Source organism: Lissotriton vulgaris, unplaced genomic scaffold, assembly GCF_964263255.1.
Source record: "Lissotriton vulgaris unplaced genomic scaffold, aLisVul1.2 SCAFFOLD_518, whole genome shotgun sequence".
Classification (NCBI taxonomy): Eukaryota; Metazoa; Chordata; class Amphibia; order Caudata; family Salamandridae; genus Lissotriton; species Lissotriton vulgaris.
The window spans coordinates 832,342-858,419 of record NW_028243238.1 but is presented as its reverse complement, the minus strand read 5'-3'; the positions used below and the strand labels follow the sequence as shown (position 1 = coordinate 858,419).

The following is a 26,078-nucleotide window of genomic DNA, read 5'->3' as shown; positions in this document are numbered from 1 at the left end:
TCCCCTGCAGTTCAGGCACCCATGCAACATGGCGCAACAGTGCCATCGCTTGCGCTAAGCAGCATTAGTAGCACCAGTGCTAGGGAAAACACAGTTTGTAAAAATGGTGCATCCCTGCATTTTAAAAATGTCGGAGCGCAGAATGACCAATTTTGATGTAATGCCACGCTCTGACATTTTGTTGTAAATATTCCCCTACAACTCTGCACCAACAATAGCTTAGATCAAAAGTTTGCATGCCCCAAGCATAAGACAGAGTAATGAGGAAAGCCCTCTTAAGATCCTGTCTCCGGGGCTGGACTGGAATCGCAAACCAGCCCTTGCAATTACATCCGACTGGCTGAGGGGGCGGGGGGTATAGGAATCAGGCTGGAACACTGCTGCTGCTCTTTAGTTACAAGGGGCAGATTTTGCAGCACTGCTGCAAAACCGGTCCCCAGTGACAGAAACGGTCCCCACCGGTCCAAAATCGGCCCCCACCCTTCCGGCCCACCGGGGAATCGCCTGGTTCCTGCTACGACCAGTCCGGCCCTGCCTGTGTCCCAAAAGGTGGAATTGACTGCTTAAAAGGTGTGATTGTTCTACAATTATAGTTTTGAAGGGTATTCTAATGTATTTGGTTCTGATATGCTACTTATTTTTTTAGGACTGTAATAGTAACCTCCTACTGAGTTGCATCTTTTATATTGATGTGGTATTTACCCTCATCATGTTATTTCTGGTTTATTGATTATTGACATTTGAGTGGCACTTGTTTTTTAATAAGTAATAAAACACAACTAATCCATCTTCCAAAGCATGTAAAATATGACCATTAAGTGGTTTATTGAGAACCGATAGTAGAATATTTCCAGAATTAAATCTGTGTTTTGGTGCATTGTTGCAAATCTTTGGTTTTATTCATCCTCCCGTTAGGGGCAACAGCACAGCGGCTCCACAATGGATACCCTGCAGGCTACAATCTTTAACGGCTGCTTAAAGTAAAATGTGTTTGCTCAGAAGTGTCCCTGAGATTTGTCCACTTGCTCGTCTTCATCAGGCTCGTCCTCGCTGCTGGTAGCCTCTTCTCCAAATAAGTCTCCTCCACTAGCTGCGAGGTTCAGTTTGTCCTTCGATGCCAGTCTCAAGGTGATGAGAGCCGGGCTGTCGCTCATGCCAAGCAGCATTGTCCTTTTGTCTGCTGCCAGAGAGAGGCAGCAGATCCGACTGTCTGGAGTGAAGAGGGAGATGAATGTGCCAGCATCCAAGTCCCATAGGCTAACTTCATCTACAAAACAAACCATTGTTAGCAACTCTTGATTAAATCAAATACATTTGTCAAAATATCTGTACACTTTTGATTGAGAATTGTGTGCTCATAAATTGTGACGCATTAGTACCGAGAACTGATGTTTAAGGTGCAGTGCATTGCATGCAAGCTGTTTCCTACTCTGGCCTCAGGATGGAAAAATTGATTCAAGGGATATAGGGCCTTATTTATGAGCCCTTGCGTCACGTTTGCGCTGCCGGTGAGTCACTTTTTGTGACGCCCAGCTGGGTAAAAAATGAGCCTTGTTGCACCATATTTATAAAGTTACGCATCTACCTAAATGCGTCACTTTGTAAATCCCTGCGCCACATTATACCTGCGCCAGGTATAATGTATGCAGGGTGGGCGTTCCGACGCAAGCAAGGGTCGTTGAAATGACGCAGTGAAATCTATAAGATTTCACTGCACCACTTTTAGGACGCAAATGCGTCATTATCTTACGCCTGCCTCATAGCAGGCGTAAGACTGACGCATGCACATTTCACATGGGTCTTGCCCATGTGTAATGACCCATTGCTGAAGTAGCGTCACATTTGTGACACACTCCAGCAATGCGTCATTTTTGCGCCTACAGAAACGTCAGAAATACTGACGTATCTATGACTCCTTGCGACATGATGCGTCATACTGTAAATATGATGCATCATTGGTGTCGCATGGAGGGCGCAGTGAAAAGTGACGCATCGTTTTTTTCTCTCACAGCGATGCGTCACTTTTCATAAATAAGGCCCATAGTGATTATCTCCATGACATTGTCATGTCACGTAACCTGCAGAAGCGCTGTGGTACTTCGGTTGAATGGGCCTTCTTTGGCTCTACTTCCGTAAAAATCACTGATGGAATGTGCCTGCTCCGTCCCATACTTTCTTGAATTATGCAGATAGCCTCTGCCCACTAATGCGACTGATGAGTAGCTCAGTGTGAATGAATATTGATTTGCATATATTATTGAGCATTCAAACTGTAGTTGAATGATGTTTCATTTAAATATACAAACATTTAGCCTATTAAGGTTGCCTTTCAATGCTCAATCAATGCCAAACAACACTATCAACTAGATGCTTTCAAGTGAGGTTGAACAATAAGCTGGAGTGAAAATAAATGTAAAGATTTCACACTGACTTAAAACGAATTCACTCTGATGTTATACGTTAAGAATGTATTATTTTTGTGCTCCACTTTGCTAGCCCAGGAAGGTCAGGCTCACCTCATGGAAAATGATATGACACAAGGTACACAAACAAAACCCACCAAACACACACACACAACAAAATCATCCCGTGAGACCTGGATTGCACCCATGAGCCATAAAACCCATGAACCTTTGCAATGAGTGACCAATGAACCTAAAATCTGCCCCATTATTCCTGATTCCTTCATCATAAGCAATTCTTTTACAAAGTTGACAGATTCAAACTTGATCAGATTTCTAGGGCTTTCGGCATACTTCCTGTGTGCTTCCAGTTAAGAACATCCACAGGCCAATTGCAGGGCGTGGGGCTCAGTGACTGCTACCCCCGGCCCAGAGCAGAACACAGGGGAGCGGGTACCTCTTGTCCTGCCTCCCGGACCAGCCTTACCATGGCTATTTTTCAACTGCTTCGCGCAAGTGGAAAATGTCAGTAGAATAGTTTCCCTGAATTGGGGATACAAATCTATGTAAAAAGACCCAGTATTTCTTCAGGTCCGAGTAGTTTTTCCTAATTAAGGGGTCAAAACTTTGAAAGTCAAAATTTGGTGCAGATATACCTGTCAGAATCAGAGATTTCGTGCCCCGGGATCAGAAGAATAAAGAAGCTTAAATGCAAGAGAGGGCAGATGAGACAGAGACTGACAATGAGATAAAGAGAGTGCTTTCGTTCCTTTTGAAATGAGGTTGTGCACTTGAGACCAGATGCAACATTGCAATCCTAACCACACACATTAGATATGTTTTGATTTTGAAAGATGCATTTGTGAATAATTTGTAATGTAATTCTTCAGAAAGAACCAAGGGGCAGATTTACAGGCCCTCTGCACTGCCCGTACGTCACTTTTTGTGACACACTGGCAGCGCATTTCTCTGCCCCATGCGTGGCTTTTCCTGTCCTTGTAAATATGACCCCTTTACACGCAGCACTATGCGTCAAAGGGGCGTTCCAAGGGTGTTGCTGTGGGTGTTCCCACACAACACCCAAGGAACCAGACACATTTCCAGATTTACGAGGAATTGTAAATCTGGAAATGCGTGTGAATGCTACGTCTCCCCATGGGAGGCATAGCAAGGCGCAACAAGGAGAAATGTTTTCAATACTCCTCGTTTTTTCCTCTTCCAATGCATGCTGCATTCTACAGCATGCATTGAAAGAGGAAATTGCCTGTAATGATATTGCACAAAAACAATCTACCCATGACGCAGTGACACCTTGGTGCAATGGTGCCTGTGCCGGGGCATGGCAGCTCATCGTTCGTCAGCGCAGGGGAGAGCACAGGAATGCGACATATTATTGTAAATATTTTGCATCTCTGTGCTTTGGCAGTACCGCTGCGTGGTGCAGCCAAAGGGCTTGAGCTGCAGCGCTGCAGCACGTCTTTGTAAATCTGCCCCTAAATGTCCTGAAATATACTGACTTTGTACGACGACATTTCTACACATCTAGGTTCTGTTGTGTGTGCTACATCAAGAGAAAAATAAAACTGATGTTCAAACCTGTCAACAGTATTGCCTTGGCTCCTCCTTCTATCACTTCCAGTTTGCTGTTCATGGTGAGGTGGAGATTATCATAGCCTGGAAGCACCTTGTGTCCACGTCTAAATGGATCCCAAACTTTAAGTCTGCCAATAAACAGATGTATTTCAACTTAATCAGTGCAGGAATTTGAAAATAATTTACTCTAGGAAACCATACATTTGCTTTGGGGGGAGGGGGGGGAAGGGGGGTCAAGGTGTGGCACCGGAAAGTGGGTGGAGTCATGACAAACAAAGTCTTACCGTCAGCCTAAAGATTTATGTTTTTTAAACACTGCTCCAAATAAAGGATAGATGTGACACTAAATCTGTTTTGGCTTTCTTAATTGGTCACAAAATGACTGCATTTTGAAATATCTTAGGAAGTTAAGGAACCTGCAGCAGAGATCTATGTGTGCCCAGGAAATTTCAGGGGATAGTAATAATAAGATAACTCTGGTAGTTAATGCACTTGCTGGAGCGATCTATGTTTTGTTTAGTCATAGTTTTGACTCAAAGTAGCAAAGGGGATAATGTGTCTCCTACAAAGCACATGGGGTAACATATGGATAAGAAATGCATACTTTATGTAGATAGGTGGGTGGTTTACTGCTTTTAACACAGAGATCCTTTTGTTACTTGCAGATCACACAATACAACCCTTTTAATATATAGCACAGTGAGCAATGGGTTTAGCAACTTATTGTTTTGTCTCAACCTATCATTATTCTAAGGTCACTAAAAGGGTTCCTGTTTAACATGCTGATAAAAAAATTATATTTTATAGAGATAAGCAGATGGATTACTGCTTTTAACACACACAGCCTTTTGTTACTTGCAGTTCATAAGCCTCAGCCCTTTCAATATAGCACAGTGAGCTATGGGTTTAGCAACTTATTGTTTTTTCCTCAACCTGTCATTATTCTAATGTTGCTAAAAAGGGTCAATTTGGTTAATAATAAAGTGTTACGAGTACAAACAACATGGACCACTGCATTACATTTAAATAACTACTGTGTTTCTCCTGACCATGCACACTTAACATCTAATACCTACCAGTAAGGATGGTATGTGACTTCTACACATTGTAACCACCATTGTCGCATGTAACACATTTTGTACATTAATTTAAATAATTGTATGATTTATTGTCTCTGTATATTGTGTGCATGAGATATAATCACTCTGACACCCCACATTGGGATGGGTAGCGTTATAAAAGATTTTTTTTTTAAGTGCTAATTAAATCGTTATTTGTGTAATTACTCATGCAGATCAATGCACCTTACATTCGTACAGGGCATGCATATTTGTTACAACTAGGGATTGATCTAAGTAAAAAAACTCCCACCAAATCCTTGTTTCACTTAAGTACTTATGAAAAATAAAAATGAATGTGTCCTTCTGTAACGAAACTGGTGCAATTTAAAGCGCCTCTGATACCCAATGTCTTGGGTCTAGTTCGCTCTACATAAAACTCAATTTTTTTTTTTTTTTTTTTAAAGTGATAAGAAGGTGTTTGCCTTTGTATCCCTCCATTGCATTGGCATGAAGGTGGCAGGCTCCAGATATCTCCCAGCAGGGATGAGAGCAACAGCAGAATTGATCGCCCTTTAAATCAGGCCTTTGGTTGGGGCCCGGCTATAAGTGTATATAAGAAACCCCTTCACAGTCTGCAGGGAGTTACTCGGAATTGAACGTCTAGGCCTGGGAGTGGCGTTCTAACCATCCAAGTGCCTCTCCCTCTGCGCTCCGGAAGAGCCGGTGTTTCTATGCTTCGCTTAAAACTCAGAGGAGAGGCTTAGAAATACCCCCAAATATTCAAGAGGATGATTTACTATTCTTACTCCCGTCCTAAAAACCTTTGGGGAAAGTATTTGTGAGCATTGCCTTTTTTCTGCAATTAGGGAGATTAAAAATGCACATGAGTGTCCATGCGCGACATACAATGGCATGCTCATTGGAGTCTGTAAGGCTGTGACAAACTGGGAGCCCCAACAGATGGTACACCTGCCTGGATTCCACTCAATGATATCTGGGATCCGGCTGGACCCCCCCCTCATTTCCTGCACTGAACTTAATATTACATTCTAGAATAAATACAAACTGTAAGAAATTGGGATCTCAGTTACGAAACATGTGAGTCCTTCACAAGTGAGACCGCAATTGTATTTTTTACTGAAAACCAAGTACCCCATTGTTGCACTTGACTTTTTTAGGGTAGCAAAGCAGAGCAGTCCAAGGCCTACTCAGGGGAGGTGGTGTGGGCTATCAATTCCAATTCACTGGCATGACACAACACTTAAAACATCATTGCACTACAGTGCTTTTTCTTTTAAAGAGGAAAAGTACTCTTCTTACACACACCTTACAAAATGCTACACATTAAGTTACAAATATGTACATCAGATAGATGGAAATACTTTTAGGCGTAGCTTCGGGAGGGGGGGGTGCTTGGGCTGTTACACGCCCCCAATAAATGTATCTTTCGATAAATAGTTGGGTACAGGTGCTTTCAGTCGGGTATTGGAAGGCATCTGTCGGATTTCACTAGGAATTGTTACATACGCACAGACACAAATTCACACACACTCCCTCTCTGTTTTGATAGTTCACGAAAATGTTGTCTTTTCTCTCACTTAGTACTCCTACCAATCTGCATTCTTCTCCCTTTCCACTTCACTTTAGGCCCCTCTTATGCACCTAAATGTTGTATTTCACATTGTATGCCAGCGTAATTGTTGGAAAATCTGAATGAAGCACACAGCCCCCAATCTTGCTGACCAAGCTAACCCCTGCTTTGGTGAGAGCTTCATATCACAATACAGAGTGGGTTGTGAATACCCCACTTATACTAGAAGCAACATGCACAAGATAAGCAAGGTTTCATTGTATATAAGGCAGGCCTACTTGCTTTGTCAAAGTGTCACCGCAATGATAAGAATAACCACATATTAAACGTTGTCAATGCATTGCTATTGGAATTAATGGGAACAATGTTAGCAGTGAAAATCACTCAGTATAAATGTCAACTTTGCTCCGAGTAACTAGTATAAGCAAAAAGCATTTTTTTATTGAATAAGTGTTCGAGTCTTTATTTACATCCTGCAGGCCGCAATATGCAGCTATAGGACCAGCCACAAGGGGCCACTGGACTCCAGTGCCTGAGAGCATCGGTCCAGCTCAGGGAGTGCTTGAATCAATAAGAAACTTTTCCAGGGAGTCAAAAATTCAAGACCCTCTGAGACTCAGGGCAAATTAGTAGGGGCAATGGGGGACTGCTGCACCTTCTGCATCCCTCCACAACAGATTGGTAGACTGTTGGTGGTGCCCATGCTCCTCCTTGGTGCACCACGAGTAAAACAAATAGGCAATTTAGCCCATTATGGGGCAGTCTTTTGCCCGGTTTCTTGAATAAAATGTATGAGTTGGTTTACCCGCTCTCTTCTTTTCTGCTTGGTGGCCTTCTGTGCATTTGGTTTCTTTTATTTGTAGGTGCACCGCACCAGTCCCACTTGGGGCACCCATGGATTCAGGGGCTCATTGGGGGCCACGGGGGAGCCACAATGCCCCCGTGACCTAACCGGCTCTCCACACACAGCCCCATCCTCTGGGACCGTACAGGAGTCCGCAACATCACTTTGTGCTCCAGCTGGGTGGTATAAGCCTTTCTATGTTCATGGCAGGAGCAAGGCTGGATCTTTCTCTTTGTTCTGGGCTCTGGGACCCATCGTCATTGTGCTGTCCCCGTGGGAGATGGTGGTGCTTGGGGGTATTGTGAATCTGGTAAGGGGTCCCACGCACGCCTCCTCCCTAATGGAATAAACAAAATAAACCACATGCGTTGACCCACCCTGGGGGTAATTTAGAAGGAATCAGTAGATTGCCACACACTCTGTTTCTCGTTTTCGTCTGTTAAAAAGGCAAATCTTTAAGGCTGCGTATCTTTGGCCCTATTCGACCAATTTTCTTCATCTTTGGCAGAAGTTTCCAATCTGGGGTGGAATGCTATAGACACCAGGCAGGCACTCCTGGCCAATTCTAGGATGTCACATTATCTCTCCACCCTTGTCCCAACCCTCTTACACATCATTCTATTGCAGCCTAAGCTCTGCCCCAAGCTGACACAGCTGCCTGATCCCTTCCCACTGAAACCTCAAAGGTGAGCACCTGCGCTGTTGGCGCAGAGATCTTGGCTTTCTCCTTTGTTACAGTGCGCATGGGCTGTCCCTGCCCAGGTTCAGTGTGAGAAGCTCATTATCAGATGCAGATATCATCCTCACCCCTTCCTTTACCAGAAATAGGGTCAATCACTGTTAATTGCATGTTTATGTGGGATGCCTTTGATGGGAAGCAGAGCAATTAACTGGGCCCAGTGGGGGCAGGAGGGAACAAAGACCTGGAATCTGATTATGAGCAGTGTCAGTGAAATATGACAAATCTTGAAGTCCCATAAAGTGTAAATGTGGAAGGTTTGGGACGGGAAGGTCACACTCCGGACACATGTTTTATCCCAGTTTTAACCCTTGCTGGACTCTGTATAACTAAGTAACACAAAACCGTACCTTACGGCGGTTTTTGTCCATAATGCATAATACAGTGAAGCACCACAGATTTTCCAGTAAGCACTGCAGACCTACATTATGAATGCCCACTCATATTATAAGGCCTACCACAGGTCAGTACCAATCCTTGCAGAGTCCTTATGTGACTGGCTACCTATACGCCAATACCAGATTGCACACAATAGCAGTCTCATATGTGTAGCCCATACGAGTGTGCTCACATGTTCACATGTAACCAGCCTAGTGCCTCTTACCCAAGCTGTGCAGAACTGGCCATATCCTTTAGGTCTACACTGGTTGGCTAGCATGCTCAGTCCAATTACTGGGAATTAACAGTTATGGTATGTTATGTTATTAAACATTTATATCGCGCACGGATACTCAAGAGTGTCCCGGCGAGGAGGTGAACCATAACAACAAGCAACATATTTAGATGGATTGATTAAAAATGAAGGTCTTCAGCTGTTTCTTAAATAGCATAGTGTCCTGGATGTTGCGCAGCTCCAGTGGAAGGGAATTCCAGGCCACTGCAGCCTTAACAGAGAGGGAGCTACCCCCTAACCGAACCCTGCGAAAGCGGGGAACAGTGGTCAGGCGCAGAGTGGTAGAGCGAAGGTTTCTAGAAGGCGTGTAGAAGGAAAAGCGCCTCTGGAGATAGACCGGGCAAAGACCATGCAAGGCTCTATCAGCCAGCTTAAGGGCCTTGAACTGAATGCGGTGGACAACAGGCAGCCAATGCAAGTCGCGTAAATGCTGCTTCATGCTTGTGCGCCCAGGGATTTGCAGCAGAACCCTGGCCGCCGCATTCTGAATCACTTGCAATTTCTTTGACTGGTATCCCGGGAGTCCGACATATAAGCCATTGGCATAGTCAATACGGGATAAGATCAATGCCCGAGTGACCATTTCCTTAGCAGAACGAGGTAGCAAAGGGAAGAACTTCTTAAGAGATTTTAGGATACCAAAGCATACCCCTGCCAATCGCTTTATTTGAGTGGAGAAACGAAGATCCTCCTCAAACCAGATCCCTAGGTTTTTTGCAGGATTGCCAGATGACAACGTGAGAGTGAGACTCCAGTAGTGAGGCTTATTCAAAGCAAAAGTTCAAAAACTGGGTTGTCAAAACCGAACAATACTGGAGGACTAAATGGGTGGTGCATTATTTATTGAAATAATGTAATACAGAAATAATGTTTTTTAATCTGGCCACCACTTGAGTGAATTATCTGCTAGGATATCCTGCTCTAATCGAATCAGTAGCATTTGTGAAAACTCTAAACCCGTTTCCCATCCCACGTTTAACAGGTCATGTTTTTATGCAGTATCCACTGACAAAGTATTTCTTAAAAGTTGTCTTACTTGTTAATCATCATGATACCGAAAACAATCCGACTGGCATCATCAGTAATTGCCATGCAGCACACATTTGGCTCCTTCTTCAATCTCTTTTTGACCTGAGAATACAGATTCATTTTTCAGTAATGCAGCTCTTATCTAAATATTGCAGTTATAATTTAGTTCTACAAAATGCTTCACAAGAAGGCCAGCATTAATTGAACTTTTAATAAAAGTACAATAAAAAAGTTTTGTTGACCACCAAAAGTATAATCACGGCTGAAAAAAGCTGAGTTGGGATGAGCATGCAGCATTACAGTGTTGAACTCAGAATAATGAATCCATTCCCTAGAGACCTCATGACTGGCTGTGAACTGTCTTCCTTCTTAAGAATATATGTATATAAATGTTTTTGGAATTATGGCATACTGAATTTCTAATGCGAAATTGATAGTGTACAACATGTTTTTGGGGTAACATATTATTAGCCATGATTGTTTCTTTTCAATAGTCATTTGCTTTTCCCTCCACCTTGGAACTGATGTTCAGATACCTTAAGGTCGCACTCTTAAGGTCGAACCCTACAATCCTTGCCACCTATTTATGTACAGTTGGATCAGAATTTCAGCATTCAAGTCTTGAGTGTATGAAGGGATTTTTGTAAGTCGGGCATCAAAAACAAAACTGGCATTGGCACAGCCAATATGTCTGCCATTGGCGTCCAGCCATTTAGCCCTGTCAGCGCTTGTTTCGTTTTGTCATGGTTTTTGCCAACGTTTATTGTTGGGAAGCTGCCAGGCCCTCGTCATTCTGAGCAAAAAAAAATAATAAACACTGGCTAAAAGCAAAGATATATTTCTGCTGACTCAAAAAGCACACCTTTCCATAACACTCCCTAGCACTTAAGGGAAGTTCTTTAAAGCACTTCCTGTGAAAGAACAGAATGCCATCACTCACAATGAAGTTAGCCAATGGTTGAAGTGGAGTGATCCATTCCCCTATGCTGTACTGGGCAGAAGAAAAATGTGAATGACCATGTAACAGACGTAATGGAGAGGGTTGGCTGAAGCCCATATAAGTAAGCATATATACATAACACTGTAATAAAATAAAAAGATCTTAGCAAACAACAGAACTTAAAAATCCCCCTGTAAGTCCCAAAACCAAGAGGGATGCCACATCTTGGATTTTTAGGTCGAACTTCGATCACCCTGTAGTATTCTCTTCTATGGGCTCAGGTACACCCACTGAAATGCTGACTTGTTATATGTGCATTTCTGTAAATGTCCCTCCTTTGTATGCTTAGCTCTTTTTCTGACAATTTCACTCAGAGAACATTCTGTTTGGCCGTCACACTGTACAGAGTGTGATGGTCCCTCCTCCCTCCTCCAGTATGGGCATTGCAGCCTTTACACAGCTTGGTTCTCTGCGTTATTGTTTTGTTGGCCTGCCTTGATAACTTGTGCCTTGTGTACTTATATGAATACAACACTTGTTAGTCTAATACCAACTGGAGTTAAATATATATATTAGAATGTTTCTTTATGAACGTCTGACATAAAAGAACTGTACCGAAAGCAGCTATGTGTGTGTGTGTTTTTTTTTAAACGAACAGAAATACAAGAGTGACTTCAAGTGGTCTTCTGTGGGAATACATTCTATTGTTACATCAAATTAAACCAACTATCTACATCAGACAAACACACTAAGTTATTTAGGGTCATATGTATCAAGCCTTTTTCCCGTTTGCAAACAGGCAGATTCTCAGAATCGGCCCGTTTGCGAATTGGAAAAAGCCTTTTCGGATGTATCATCCCAAAAGGCCATTGCAAAATAGAGAATTGCAAAATTTGCGATTCTCTATTTTGCAAATGCAATTAAGGAATTGCAAATTGCGATTCCTTAAATGCAATTCTGGAAGCACCAGAAATTTGCTATTTGGCCTTCAGGAAATACAAATTACCACCAATTTCAAGTTGGTGGTAATTTGCGATTTTCTTTAAAAAAGCACTTTTTAGATTTTTTTAAAAGTGCCATATGTCGCACATACATGCCCTTATGGCATGTATGTGCGCAAAATGTGCACACAAGCATATTTTAGGGGTGCAACAGGGTGTCCTTTTGGCACCCTTGCAACCTTGAAATTGCATTCTCAATTTCCGATTCTCTAATTGGTAATCACAAATTGAGAATGTCTTCCCATTCATTCCTCTGGGCCTTCTAGCCCATAGGAATGAATGGGAAGGTATTCCTTAATTGAGAATCTCAATTTGCGATTCGCAAATAATGAATATATAGGATCCACAAAATTTTTAGCAAATCCTACATGCATTACATTTTGCGATTCTCTAAATGTGATTCGCTAAAAATTGCAAATTGAGAATCGCAAAACTCTTTTTGATACATATGGCCCTTAGACTCTATTCTGTATGCAGCGGTCCTCTCTGAGAAGCCAATGGCGAGATCAGACTGACTAGTTTGGTCGCTTTTGTAATGGCCTTTTTTAGAAAGTCTGCTTTTGAGTTCAACATCATCTTTTCCATGATACAAAGGTCTTTTTTCTGGAATGCAGGATCCTCCTTCCTCCTTCCTCCTTTCTCATACACACTCATAGAACTGCAATGCCACCTCTCTTTGTTGGTAATAATAATCGAAAACACCATAGAGGTGCATTCCCTGAACACATATGACCAAGTAATTTACTATTTACATGGTCATGCATGAGGTTATCTCAATACATTTTTTAATTTGTACTTATCGTTATTAAAATGTCTCTAAACGTCAATGCCCTATGAAACATATTTTGAAAATCCTTTTGATACCCACTTAAGGTAAACAAATAGATATTTTTTTATTGTGTCCGAAGCAAGCAGGCAAACCACCCAAAAAATCAATTTTAATGGGAAAAAAGTCACTTTGAAATAGGCAAACATAATATATTTGGCAGTTTTCAAAAAGCTGATATGGAATACCCCAAATTATAAATTACAATTCAGAGGCATTACGGGGCATATTATCAAGGGGGTTTATCTCCGCTTTTTTGGCTTTAAAAGCCAAGAAAGCGGAGATAAAATTATCTCCCTATTACCTAGCTGTCGCTAACACCAGTTAGCAACAGCTAGTAGGAGATAGTGACCATCTTGGGCCCCACTTTGCATGTCAGAGAAATTTATCACTAATGACATGCAAAGTGGGCATGCCAAGATGTTAGCAACTGGAAACAGTCGCTAACATCGCTCTCTCCTATTACCAACTTTTGGAGATATTCGCGCTAAGCGCGAATATCTCCAAAAGCTAACACCTGCCCTGAGCAGTCCTTAGCCATGTTATCCAATGGGAGGTGGATAACATGGCTAAGAGCATTAGCTCGGTAATGCATGAATATCGCTGACTTTTCAGCGATATTCATGCATTGCGGACGATTTTTATCGCATTTGCGATAAACCTTGGTAATACCAAGGTTTATCTGCGATAAAAATCGCCGCAGGTCGGCGATACATTTTTGTCTCTAACCAAGCAATAGCGATAATTATCGCTATTGCTTGGTAATATGCCCCTCCATTTCTTGCCACGGTCTACTGTCCAACATGACCTCCATATTTAACTTTCCTGCCTCAGTAATGTAATTCCCCTGTTCCTGTCTTGGACTGTTCTGAACTTCTTTTCAGTTTTGTATTTCACTACAATACAATACAATACAATACTTCTTCTTGGGAGCTTTTTGTGCATTTCCTACCCTTATTGTTTGATATTTTCTAATGTCACTTCCGAGACAGTCTGGATTGAGCCTGTTACAGGTCTAGATGAAGATCACATATCTCACAAACAAATTCTGACTTATGGGCTACATTTATCCCCTGTCTGTTATATGGACTAAACAAAAGAGTCTCTGGATTGTTTCAAGTTTTTCCTTCACTTTCTGGATTTGTGACATCCATAACTGATGCAATACTTACCGTGAGATTTCCTCCAGAACTGCTAACAAAAGTGCACACAAGACTCAAAAAAGTGCACTTGGTGCTTCATGCTTCTTATGTAGCCTCCCAAACTGCATACAATACTCAGTACTCAAGATACGTTTTATAGATATGACCACTATAGTCTGTTGTGAACAAGATGCTAGAGGCAGGTAAGAAGATTTCAAGATTTATTTCTTAACTGGACCATCAGACAGAGCAGCCGCAGCATCGACCTCAGCTCAACTGACAAATCCTAACGCTTGGTACAGAACCCTCATGCAGTGAGGTTCTGCACCGATGAACATTTTCAGGGGAAAAAAGCACAAGCTACTACATGGGTCTTTCCCAAACATATAAAAGAAGATAAAAGAAAAGAAGGAAGACCATAAGAAGAAACAGAGAAGGAACAGAAGAAAAGAAGACATAGAAGACATTCATCAAAGAACAATGTAAAAATACCTAAAACTTAACAAGGAACAATGTACAAATACCTTTAAATCAAAACATTTAAAATACATGCAGTTGCTCCACAGCAAATAGCAAAGGTGGGTAATAATTCCTGTAAAAGAAATAACAAAAAAACACAGTAATATGAAACTAATCAAATCCTATAACATGCAGGAATATTTCTAGTCCTAGAACTGTGTTTCAAAACAGTTTGACTATCACATGAGGAACTCTAATGGCCACTCGAATTACATCTGCCAGATAGTACATTAACAACAACAGATTTCACCCAAAAACACTTGTTCCACCACTGGCCATTCCTAAGCTTCACAGAATCACACTTGACCTCCACAACTTTAATAGGTGGCCCAAACTTGGATCCACCCTTCCTCACATGGATAGGTTTCTTCACACGAACACGATCGTCAACAATCAACTCAAACTCTTTGACATTCTTCCAGGTATCAAAATATCGCTTTTGCTTTTATTGGGTAGGACTCACCCGTTTCCTGACACATGCATCTGACCACTTCCCACTTTTGGCCCATTTACTCATCCAACTCGGTGAAAAGGTTGTGCTAGCTCTGCATCATCGCAACAACTTAAAAGGTGAGACACCCGTTGTGGAATGAGGGGTTGTACGATAAAACCAAAGAATGCTCCTGACAGAATTAGCAACTACACTGATTGGCCAAAGCGCACTCCATACATTGCCCCAGAACTCTATTCATACATTCTACAAGACAATTGGTCTGGGGGTGAAACAGTGAGCTCTTGAGATGCTTGATCCCACTGGTGACAAGAAAATCCTCCATCTCACTAGCAACAAACTGAGGGCCATTATCAGTCACCAAAGATTCTGGAAAACCTTCCTTCATGAAAATGTCTTTTAGGAATCTACAACAGACTTTGAAGTTACCTCTCTCACAAACTTGAATTCGGGTCACTTAGAGTATTAGTCCATCATGACCAAAGCAAATCTAGAGGAAGCATCAAGCGCATGAAAAGGACCACCAATATCAAGCCCCAATTTAACCCAAGGTGCAGAAGGCAATTTAATGGGAGAAAGGGCTGGTGTGCGCAACTTAGTGGTGTTATCACAGCTAGAACAAACAACACAAGACATGACCATTTCCTCCACCTCCCTGTCCATATTGAGCCACCAGAAAAAGAGCCTCAACCTTTTTTTTGTCATGGTAGCTCCCAAATGTTCCTCATGGGCATAAACAATGATACTTGATCTCAAACACACAGGAGGAATCAGCTTACCAGTTCCTAAAAGCAAACCTTCGTCAATGGACAATTCATCCGCCACCTCTACATACGTTTTGAGTTCAAAATCCAAGTTTCTTTCCCTGGACCAATCCGTCTCCACATACTTTATGACAGTCACAAGGAAACATCCTTAGCAAGGGCCTGCCGCCACTCATCCTCTGTGATCGTACACAACTGTGGGATATCAACATCAGCAACAATGTATTCTTTCTTATCCTCCTCACCCACAACAAGCTCCTCCTCCACTATGTCAGAAGAGCGAGAAAGATAGTCAGCATAACCATTCCTATTTCCAGGAATATACTCAAGTAAGAAATCAAACTGGAGAAGTTTATGCGACAGATGAGCAATACGAGGGGTGAAACCTCTAAAAAAAATTCCACTCAAAATAAAGATCAGAGGCTTGTGGTCAATCTGAAGACAAAGCCTTCTCCCCCAAATGAAACTCCTAAATATCATCCCACCAGCAAGCCAATAACTCCTTCTATACAACAGAATTCTTTTTTCAGCATGAGAGAGCACCCTTAAAGCCAAACCAATGGTCCTGACTTCATCACAGTTAACTTGACTCAAAACAGCTCCCACACCAGCATTACTTGTGTCCACAGTCACAGTGCAGGAAAGATCAGGATCATAATGCTTCAACACTTTCGGCGAAACAAATTGTTCTTTGACGCAATCAAACACACTCTGGCATTCATCAATCCATTCAAACACAAAACCCTTCATGAGCATCTGTGAAAGAGGCCTCAACTTTGTTGCAAAATGTTGTACAAAGCGTGAATAAAACTCACAAAGCCGTAAGAAGGACTGAGAGTAGTCTTACCAGAGGGGTGCCTTAGATTTAACAATGGACTCTACCAGACTAGACTTGGGAAGGATGCCCTGTCTCATGATCAAATTTCCCAAGTACTCAACTTCCTCCGTAAGGAAGACACACATGTCCCTGCGCAGTACCACACACAATTGGATTGAAATCTGGACAACACCTCCTGAAGAATAACATCATGGGCAGCCCTGTTAGGTGCAAAAACTAAAACATCATCTTGAAAAACAGACAATGCATCAATCTCCTTAAGCATGTTATTCATTAGGCGCTGAAACACAGATGCGGCTGACGCAAGGCCAAAAGGCATGCAAACATATTGGTAGGTACCAAAAGGGGAGACAAAAGCAGTGAGATGTCTGGATTTAGGAGCTAATTCAACCTGTTGGTAAGCAGAGGCTCAGTCTAGTTTTGAAAAAACATTAGCATTCTTCAACCCTGCTAAAAGCTCATTGATGTTCGGAAGGGGATGAGAATCCACCCAAATCTCCTTGTTTAGGTAGCGGAGATCAACATACCCTCAATTCACCATTCTGTTTCGGTGCAACTGCCAAATGAGATAGCCACAGAGAAGAGTCAACAAGTGCTATGATCCCCTTCACACACAAGGAATTTAACTCCTTCTCCAAATCATGTCTAATACTAAAAGGAACATTTCTGTAAATGTGTTTGATGGGTCTAGCACCATCTTTCACAATAATCTTGTGTTGGTAATCACTAATCTTCCCAACCACACCAGAAAAGACATGAGGAAATTTGTTGATAATTTTTTCAAGATCCACATTGTCCCGTACTACAAGAACTTGCTCACTGGTCCCGGGTTAAAGTACCATACCAAAAAACCCTTGGTGAAACCATCAAAGAATCTTCAATCCTTTGTAAGCAACATACAGTTTCCCAGCAATATTCTTCCCTCAAAACTCCATAATGACTTCAATGTATCCAGACAAATTGATCTCTCTGCCTTCATACAAAACTGCTTTATGCTAGTGGGCCAGGTTTTGTCAAAAAGCTCTTAAGCGATCATGGAAATACGAGCACCTGAATCTACTAAAAGTTTCAGTACTTTTTCCCCAACCTGGACTTCAACATAGGGATCAACACAAAGTTCAGGATTTCTCACCTTGACTGCTTTATCTTGTACGACCACAATCATATCCCTTAGCTCTTTAGTAATGGAATCATCATCATCATTGCCATGCAGATTTTCATCTAAAACACATTTCACTGTCGAAGACTGTCTACTTTTACTGGCTTGACATACCTTAGTAAAATGTCCCTGTTTGTTGCAGATCCTGCAAGTAAACAAACTGTGCTGGACATTTGTTACCCTTCATGTGAGCTCTGTACCCAATCCTGAAACAGATATTTTGTTGATTAAAAAATGAATTGTGTTTTTCACCATAACTCAATCGTGGCTTGTCAAACTGGTTATAATTCTTTGAATCCTTGACTTTGACTGCAGAAACCGCTTCATTGGTTTTAGGCTCTAGTTACTGACAACTGAGATGTCTCGATGCTTTTTGTCAATTTTATAGTTTCTTCCAACATTGGATTGCCCATTGAAAGCAGTTTTTGTTTTATCATGTTGTCCGTACAGTGACAGATAAATTGGTCCCGCACTAACTGGTCTGCAAAATTCTCAAATTGGCACTCGGAGACCAATCTCCTCAAAGCAGTGATATAAGTGTCAACATCCTCCCCAGGGTTCTGAATACGCAAAATAAACCACAACTAAACTAGGTTGGACATCAAATCTGCTTTGCAGTCTTTTAATGGTGTCTTGATACTCATCAATTTAAAATGTCCCTTCCTTCAAAACCTAAAGAATGAAGAAGATATTTCCTTCTTTCAGACCTGAAACGACTCACCCCAATTGCACCAAGATATGTTTCGAATCCATCAAACCTCTGTTTCCATTTAATAGGTGGATCTCCAGGTATTTCCAAAAATGGTGGAGGAGGTGAAACAGTTTGCATGTTGACAACAAATATGCAAAAACAACAAGGTGAAGCAAAGAGTAAAGAAACAAATGTATAAAATAGTAAGAAAGAATCAAGATTGATACAGTGTGACTAATACACTGTGACTGACAAAGAGACCTAGCATGCCCCACACATACGTAAAATGTGAGTAGTATTGGAGCAATGGTAAATTTACCCTGCAAAACGTGCCTCTATACTCTCAAAAATACTGTTCCACTGTTAAAAATAATGTTGCCTTTGTTACGCACCTCCTTGCTGAGGCAGAAAAGAATAATGTTTCCTTTGTGACGCACCTCCTCCCTGAGGCAGAAGGAGGCAAACTTGATGAGAAGCTTTGTAACATCACAATTGAAGCCCCTGAGCGGAGTCTAGCTACTCTTGATGGCCAGAAACAAAGCCTTTGAAAAGCAAGGCTTGCGCTCCAGTGACTACACCAAGTGCTCACCGTGACCACGTCATCATGCCGTCGTCCGATACACGTCACGATGATTTCGATGAAATGCAGATCCTGTCATGGGTTTCAGACACTTGTCAGTGCTTCAGAAATGTTACTCTGCCCTTTGCGCATGTTGGAGAGTTCGATGTTGCACCTCTCTACTCCAAACGTCGAAATGTTGTGCTGACTCTCTTCAACCACGAACCATAAAGCAAAACAGATTGGCAAAGAACACGTTTCGATAGACATGCAGGTTGGTTTTGATGGCCCAGCACTCGTCGCCAGAAAAGATGTTGTAAACAAGATGCTAGAGGCAGGTAAGAAGATTTCAAGATGTATTTCTTAACTGGACCATCAGGCATAGCAGCCGCAGCATCGACCTCAGCTCAACTGACAAATCCCAACGCTCGGCACAGAACCCTCACCTAGTGAAGTTCTGCACCGATGAACATTCTCAGGGGAAGAAAGCACGAGCTACTACATAGTACACATGGGAAAATGAGACTACCAACTTTGTGTGGCCTCCCACAGGACCTGCAGTACTCCTACTGTATCTGCCTGAATTTGATTCAATACTTTAAAGGAGGCCTTCACAAGTGCACAATATATTCCAGACTAGTATAGAACTGGATATGTGCAATCAGAAATATATTCTCTAGAACTAGACACAATACACCCCAAAGCCTCATGAACTAGCCAAAGTACTTCACATGACCTCCAGAGGTAAAGCACACTACTACAATTGTTGGCTCCGGATCCCCATTTAATACTCCAAGTGAGGCTTACAGAACTGGAAATAAATCATGTGAGGTTTCTAGCATTGAATTCAGTCCTGAAATGGAAGCCTCTATTACTAGATGTAGTATTCCAGTAGAGGCTTGCAGCTGGCCACGATGCTTCATACATAACCCAGAGAACCAACAATTATGAGGCCCTGCAAATAGATACACTACTCCTTAAGTGACTGCCAGACTTTACACAGATTTTATTTTTTATCATATCTCCCTGTTTCCATTCTCTTCACTGCTCAATCCATTGTTTCATACTATATTTTTTCTGGATCATCATAAAAAATCTCTTTAAAAATACTCATCAGTGCTGACGTTATGTTTTTGCTTCAAAACCAACCATCTATAACTATCCTACCCATGCATCACCTCCAATCTTTCCCTTCATCTAATCATCCAGACATCCATCCATGTACTCAGACGCGTATACATCCATTCAAGCATTCATACAAACATCTATCATTCCACCAACCCATCCATCCTAAATTACACCTCTGCTTCTTAAATGCTCACATTATCTGGATGAGAACCACATAATTCCACTGCACACCGCATACATCCAATTCACTCCATAACACATAAGTAAAAAATATTTGCATTTACAACGCCAATGGCTCTAACTCTCGTTTTCTAAATGATCACTCCACTGCAAGCAAAATAACCTAAGAAAAAACATTGTCATTTACAACGCCAATAGCTCTAACTTTAAAAAAATGGACCGGTTGCATTGCAAATACTTGTTCGTTTTTGGAGTGCTCACAGAGGAAATAGATGAACTGGTATCTAGGAAGGTGCTCAAAGATGGCACAACTAGCAAAGCAGATACTAGAGCAGGGCAGTTGGAAGAGGCCACTTATGTTAAAAGTATGAAAGCAGTAAAAGGAGGCAAACTATAGGTAGCAAGGAACTTTAAAAAAGCAAATGATAATCATGAAAGTTCTTTCTATGATGTGGTGGAAGTTATGTTTCCTTTGTACTCTGCAAACAGGTAGACCTGAGGGAGGAATAAACCCAAAGTTTGCGACTTGAAAAGATACATGCATGTCCTTGAATGGGATAATATCTGGAGGGACACATACCTGGATTATGTTGTCTTTAGATTTAGTTGACTATGATGTCAGCTCTGCAAAGAGCATACTGGTGTTAAGGAATCGGTATATTGAACAATGGGACTTCAGCTTTGAGTTTGTATTGAGAAGTGGCGGATCTGTAGTGTCTTTCTGTTACAGAGTTCATTTAATTTTGAGGGGGGGCATGTAGAGAACTTGCAGACACCAATCTTTTCTTCTCTGCGTTGAAGGCGGCTGGTATTTTAAAATGTCTTGATATGTAGCAAACATATTTTAGGTTGAGAGAAGAAAGGAGTGAAAGGAGTAGACCATAAAAAGCCCAAACGGTCGGGTATGGTAATTAAACATAAAGTAGCTGGAAAAGTTTCATCAAGACTACTGAACTATGGTATATACATTTTACTTTATGTTACGTTGTAGGTGTGCTTTTCAAGCACCACCATTGAAATGGCCTAATGTTGCAAGAAGTAAGGGATTCTGCAGTGCAGAGAGTGGGCACCATTCACTTAATTAGAAGGAGAGAGGTATATTTTAGGGTGCATCCAAAAGAAAGGGGGTTATTCATCCTTTTGCGGGGGACCAGCGATGTATTGTGTGTTTTGCGTCCATCTGAGAGAAATAAAAGCCCTTGTACATCTTTAAAACCTTGGAATAAAGATCTCCCACAGATGGGTCAAGGTAAGATTCTTTGTTGCTGGTACAAGCTCCGACCACCATGATCTTTTGTTATTGAGAGGATAGTGTTTTACTTATTACAGCACACCAAGTGTTCAGAGGTGGCTCCTCCATTAGGGAGGAGCGTTGCCCCACTGCTTTTTCGCAGTGCGAAAAGCAGAAACATAAAATGGTAAAACTACCATTTTATGTTTCTGCTTATCGCACTGCAAGAAAGAAAAAGGGTTCGGTTGGGAGCAGGCGGGTGGGCAGGTCTGCTCTAGGGCAGGGAAGAAGTGGCTTGCCCACTGCTGAGGGCGCTGACTGTTTGGTGGGCCCTCTGGGACCGATCAAACCAGTCATGCGCACTCTGCCTTTTCTCCGTGTAGGCTGCATGCAGCCTACATGGACAAATGGCCTCCCCATCTGCGCCTGGCTGGCCGGTGTCCCTACCAATCACAACACTGCCATTGCAGCACTGTGATTGGCTTAGGGGAGGGGAGGGAGGCTGCCTGCTTCCTGTTCCTGTCGGAGGTAGGAGAGCAGGAAAAAGCGGGACCCAGCCTGCCGGCGGAAATGTAAGTTTTAAAAATGTATTAAAACCACCCCTCTCTGCGCGACACTCCCGCGCAATCCCCCTCACCCTGCCTCTCCCACCCGCAATTAATGCCGGTTGCGACTGCCAGTGCTGGATTGCGAGCAGGCAGAAAGATTTACTAGCTTTGCAACTGCTGATAATTATAGGTTATAACGCAGCCGAGTGTCATCAGCTTCACTGTGTAAAGAATTTAAAAACAGATGGGTAAGCACAACAAACTAGAGTGTGTATGGATTAAAAAGTGATGGTAAGATTTACAAGACACTGTGTCAAAGCCAGGACAGTTTTATGGATAACTGTAAGCATTAAAAAGCTAATAAATTTAAACAAATCGAATGTTTACCTATGGCTAATGTGTCCAATTGTTTTTTTCCTTTTTCTTTACTCTGAAATGACATACACTTCCTTCTATTATGCACACCCAGCAACATATTGAATGTTCTTCTACATATGATATTTTGTTCATTTGTCTATCCTTTTCTTTTCTTTTCTTGAAAATGTAATACTGTTTTCCAGTGCTTTTTCACATTTTCATTGAAATGGACATCTACAATGTTTCACTGTAAAGAGACCTAGGGACATATTTCCTAGCCCCTATCGCCGCCACGTCACTTTTCACGATGTGGTGGTGGTGATAGGGGCTTTGCCTTATTTACAAGGCAGCACTAAGCCACCTTGTAAATAAGACACCCTTTCACTCAGTGCCGGACTGGAAACCCAAAGCAGCATTGACAATTTTGACAGACCAGCCCCCCGGGGTGGTAGGGGCAAGTGTGAAGCATTGTTGCTTTTGTTAGTGGGAGCCGATATTACACCAGTGCAAAATCATCCCCCACCTTTCCAGCATCTCAGGGAAACGCCCAATACCCGCTAAGGCAAGTCCGCCCTGCTTCCATGCTATACTTAGTGTGAAAGGGGAGGGCAATGTGTGTTGAGGTGGGCGTTTCATTGCAACACCCATTGATTTTGACGCTACTCCATACTTACAAGGGTGGCCTACATATGGGTCAGCACCAAAATTAAGGCCAGGGAAAACCTGATCTTACCCTGGCGCAATGAGGAGAAACATTTTATTTCTACACATTTTTGCTGTTTCCATGTGTGCTGTGTTTTGCAGCACACATGGAAACAGCAAAACGCCATTGATTGTTTATGTGCAGGATGGTGTCCCTTCCTGCACATAAACAATCATTAAAAAAATTACGTTTTGCAACTTCTATGTGTGCTGCTTAACCCCTTCGATGCTGATGAGGAGCTCAGCTCGTCATCAGCTACGGCGCTGGTGTGCTGATGATGATCTGAGCTCGTCATGTAACGCGTGTTTTCGAAAAACCCAGCACACAGCGGGAAAACCGCTAGCGCGCAAGGGGTTAAAGCAGCATACATAGAAGTTACAAAACACCATTTACAGATTGCTTATGTGCAGGAAGGGACACCTTCCTGCGCATAAACCAAGTGCAAGGGTGCCTGCGTTGGAGCTAAATTTAACGCCACCACAGGGGGAAACGCAGGGCTATATTGTCAATATGGTGCAGCCCTGCGTTTCAGAAGTGACGGAGTGCGGCGTTAAGCCTTGAAAGCGAATGCTGTGCTCCATCACTTCTATAGTACATATGCCCCTTAGTTTCCATTGAGTGGTTAGTCTGTAACACACGCTAACAGCCATAGGGCGGCTACTATATCACTCTATAAAAGTATAATAAAATAACCCAAAACAATTCCTGCGACGTCCTACCAATTATTACTCTTGGGAATAGACTGAAAGAGGAAAGACAATGATTTATAATCTTTTGAGAAAAGTCCTGATTCAATTTAGCGCCAAATCCTGGATCCTTGATGGAACCTTCGCAGCAAGATATCATTATCCTGTCGAAGGCAGTTGTCAATTACAATAAAACGAGGGCCCGACATCATTGTAAAACAACGTCATCCTACGATTTGCCAAGAGGGAGGTCTTGATTAATTCTATTCCTGTGGCTCATCTAAAAGCTTTGTGAATTGTGTAAAACAATTGCCATTAATAACAAAAGGCGTAACAGCAGAACATTGATTGCTGGAGGACATTAGATGGGTACGCAAATTTGATATAAGGCTAAAATTGAGTAGTTATAGTGGTCGTACCACAGCTGTATAAAGAAGAAATTGTACTACTGTCAAAATGAAATTTTGAAAGTTGTGCTGCTTTGAAGTTTAGGCTCCTTGCCAAGTTCTTTACAGACCCATGCCGGAATAGTCATTTTGCTGATTCCAGGAATTGTTTTGAAGCACTGGGATCAAAGTGGCTTGAATGTGTGTGAAGTCCATCACCAACTCCAGAGACTCAGTGCAAATGTCCCCTTTGTTTTTCTGTGTTGGTTTCAACGGAATATCCTTATGATGCTCACCAAATATCTGACACAGAAGCTCTATGTTGAATCACATATTATCTGATTGTAATCACCATAAGTTTATTTGTGTAGTATGCGCTGAAGATATTCATTAATAAATAGGGCTGCAGTGTTTTTAATCCATCCAAGGCGTGAGAGCTGTTTTATGGGAAAGATTAAAATAATCTGCTCATACCGCCCGATTCATCAAACAAAATCGCACTCGCAAAGGGCCAGATTCTCAGAATCTGGCCCTTTGCGAGTGCGATTTTTGCATTTGGGATTCAGCATCCCAAATGCAAAAATCGCAAATTGCGATCTCGCAATTTTGCGAGGAATTACATTTAAGGAATCTCTATTTGAGATTCCTTAAATGCAATTCTTCATCCAAATATTTTTTGCGAATTCGCAATTTCTAGCCGCAATTTACCGCGAGGTCAGACCTCGTGGTAAATTGCGAAAACTCAGAAAAATGCATTTAAATGCATTTTTCTGAGTTGCATGTTACACACACACATGTCCTTTGGACATGTGTGTGTGCAACACCTGTGTAAAATTAGTAGGAATCACATTTTTTTTGCATATTCCTACATGAATCCCGTTTTGCGAGTCCTTAATAGCGATTCGCTATGAATCGCTATTAGGGGCTCGCAAAACGGGAGTATGATGAATCAGGCTGATAGTCTATTTTGAATGAATCAGAAGCTGTTAAAAGATCTAACCTGAAATTCAGGGATTATTTGGGTATCAGTTACAATGTAAAGAATCCTGACTGATAGGTGTACCATAGATGCAAACCAGAATGCAGAATTCCACTACTCTGAACAAGTGACAAGAGCCTTGGTTAAACCACAAATATGGATGAGGTTGTTTGTAGACATCCAGTGTTTAGCATGCAGAAGACAGACCTAAGTCAGTCCATAAGCATGTAAAATGCACAAGTCATTTTAGTTCATGAAGGGACTAGGTGTCATCTGCAGCTATAAAAAAGTGTGTATTTATCATGTGCTGAACAGAATGGGTGACTTCCTAACTGTGACAAAATATTCTGGCCTTAGCATTCAAGGCATCAACCTATGTAAATAAAAACAATTTAAAACATAGACGAAAGGTCACTTAAAGACCATGGACTAAATTGATTGGTGAAGTCAAGAAAAATCAGATGTCAGATGCCAAGTGACAGGGCCATCATGTGCTGGACATGCTAGCTCCAGAAAAGACTTTCCATCTACATTTTCCGTGGACTAAGAACTGCTTCATAAATTGCTGCAAGTATACTACAGTAAGCAGGCAGCAGACTCAAGCAATGTTAACTATGCCAGCCTTGCAATCCATTATAATTGCCTGTTTAAGACGTACTGAGTTGGGAAAGGTAGACTTTGTCCTACTAAGATATACTCAGCCAGGTACTGAGCTCCCTTACGCAAGCTTCAAACACTTTAGCCTCCTTGGAGTACGCCCACATCCCAAAATGACCACAGTGTAGATGCTAAGAGCATGCCATGCTCTCACAGTTGTGATCCACTGTTGATGCAAATGTTAGTGGCAGGGCTGCTGAAGGAGAAAAACCTCTACATGATGCTCAAGCAGGACACAGGGGATGGCCACTTCAATCGATGAGAAAGAGAAGAAGAACTTGAGGCTCACTGTGTCAGAGGCCCAATTCACAGAAAGCCCTATTGAAATACTTAACAGAAGATCACTGCACCAGTCAGACTTCTAACTAGATCCGTGCTTGCATGGGATTCTCCATGAACCT

At 42.0% G+C, this 26,078-nt stretch overlaps 1 protein-coding gene across 1 annotated transcript in view; it reads right to left on the bottom strand.

Annotated features, from left to right (window-relative positions):
- Positions 1-874: 874 nt before the first annotated feature.
- Positions 875-26,078, bottom strand: part of LOC147668654 (uncharacterized) — a 574,419-nt gene continuing 549,215 nt past the window's right edge. The window contains exons 29-31 of the mRNA XM_086948545.1: positions 9,940-10,034; positions 3,999-4,123; positions 875-1,267 (exon numbers count right to left, since the gene is read on the bottom strand). Of these exons, the coding sequence (XP_086804671.1) occupies positions 996-1,267; positions 3,999-4,123; positions 9,940-10,034 (492 nt within the window). The 3' untranslated portion in view covers positions 875-995. The remainder of the gene's footprint in view (positions 1,268-3,998; positions 4,124-9,939; positions 10,035-26,078) is intronic.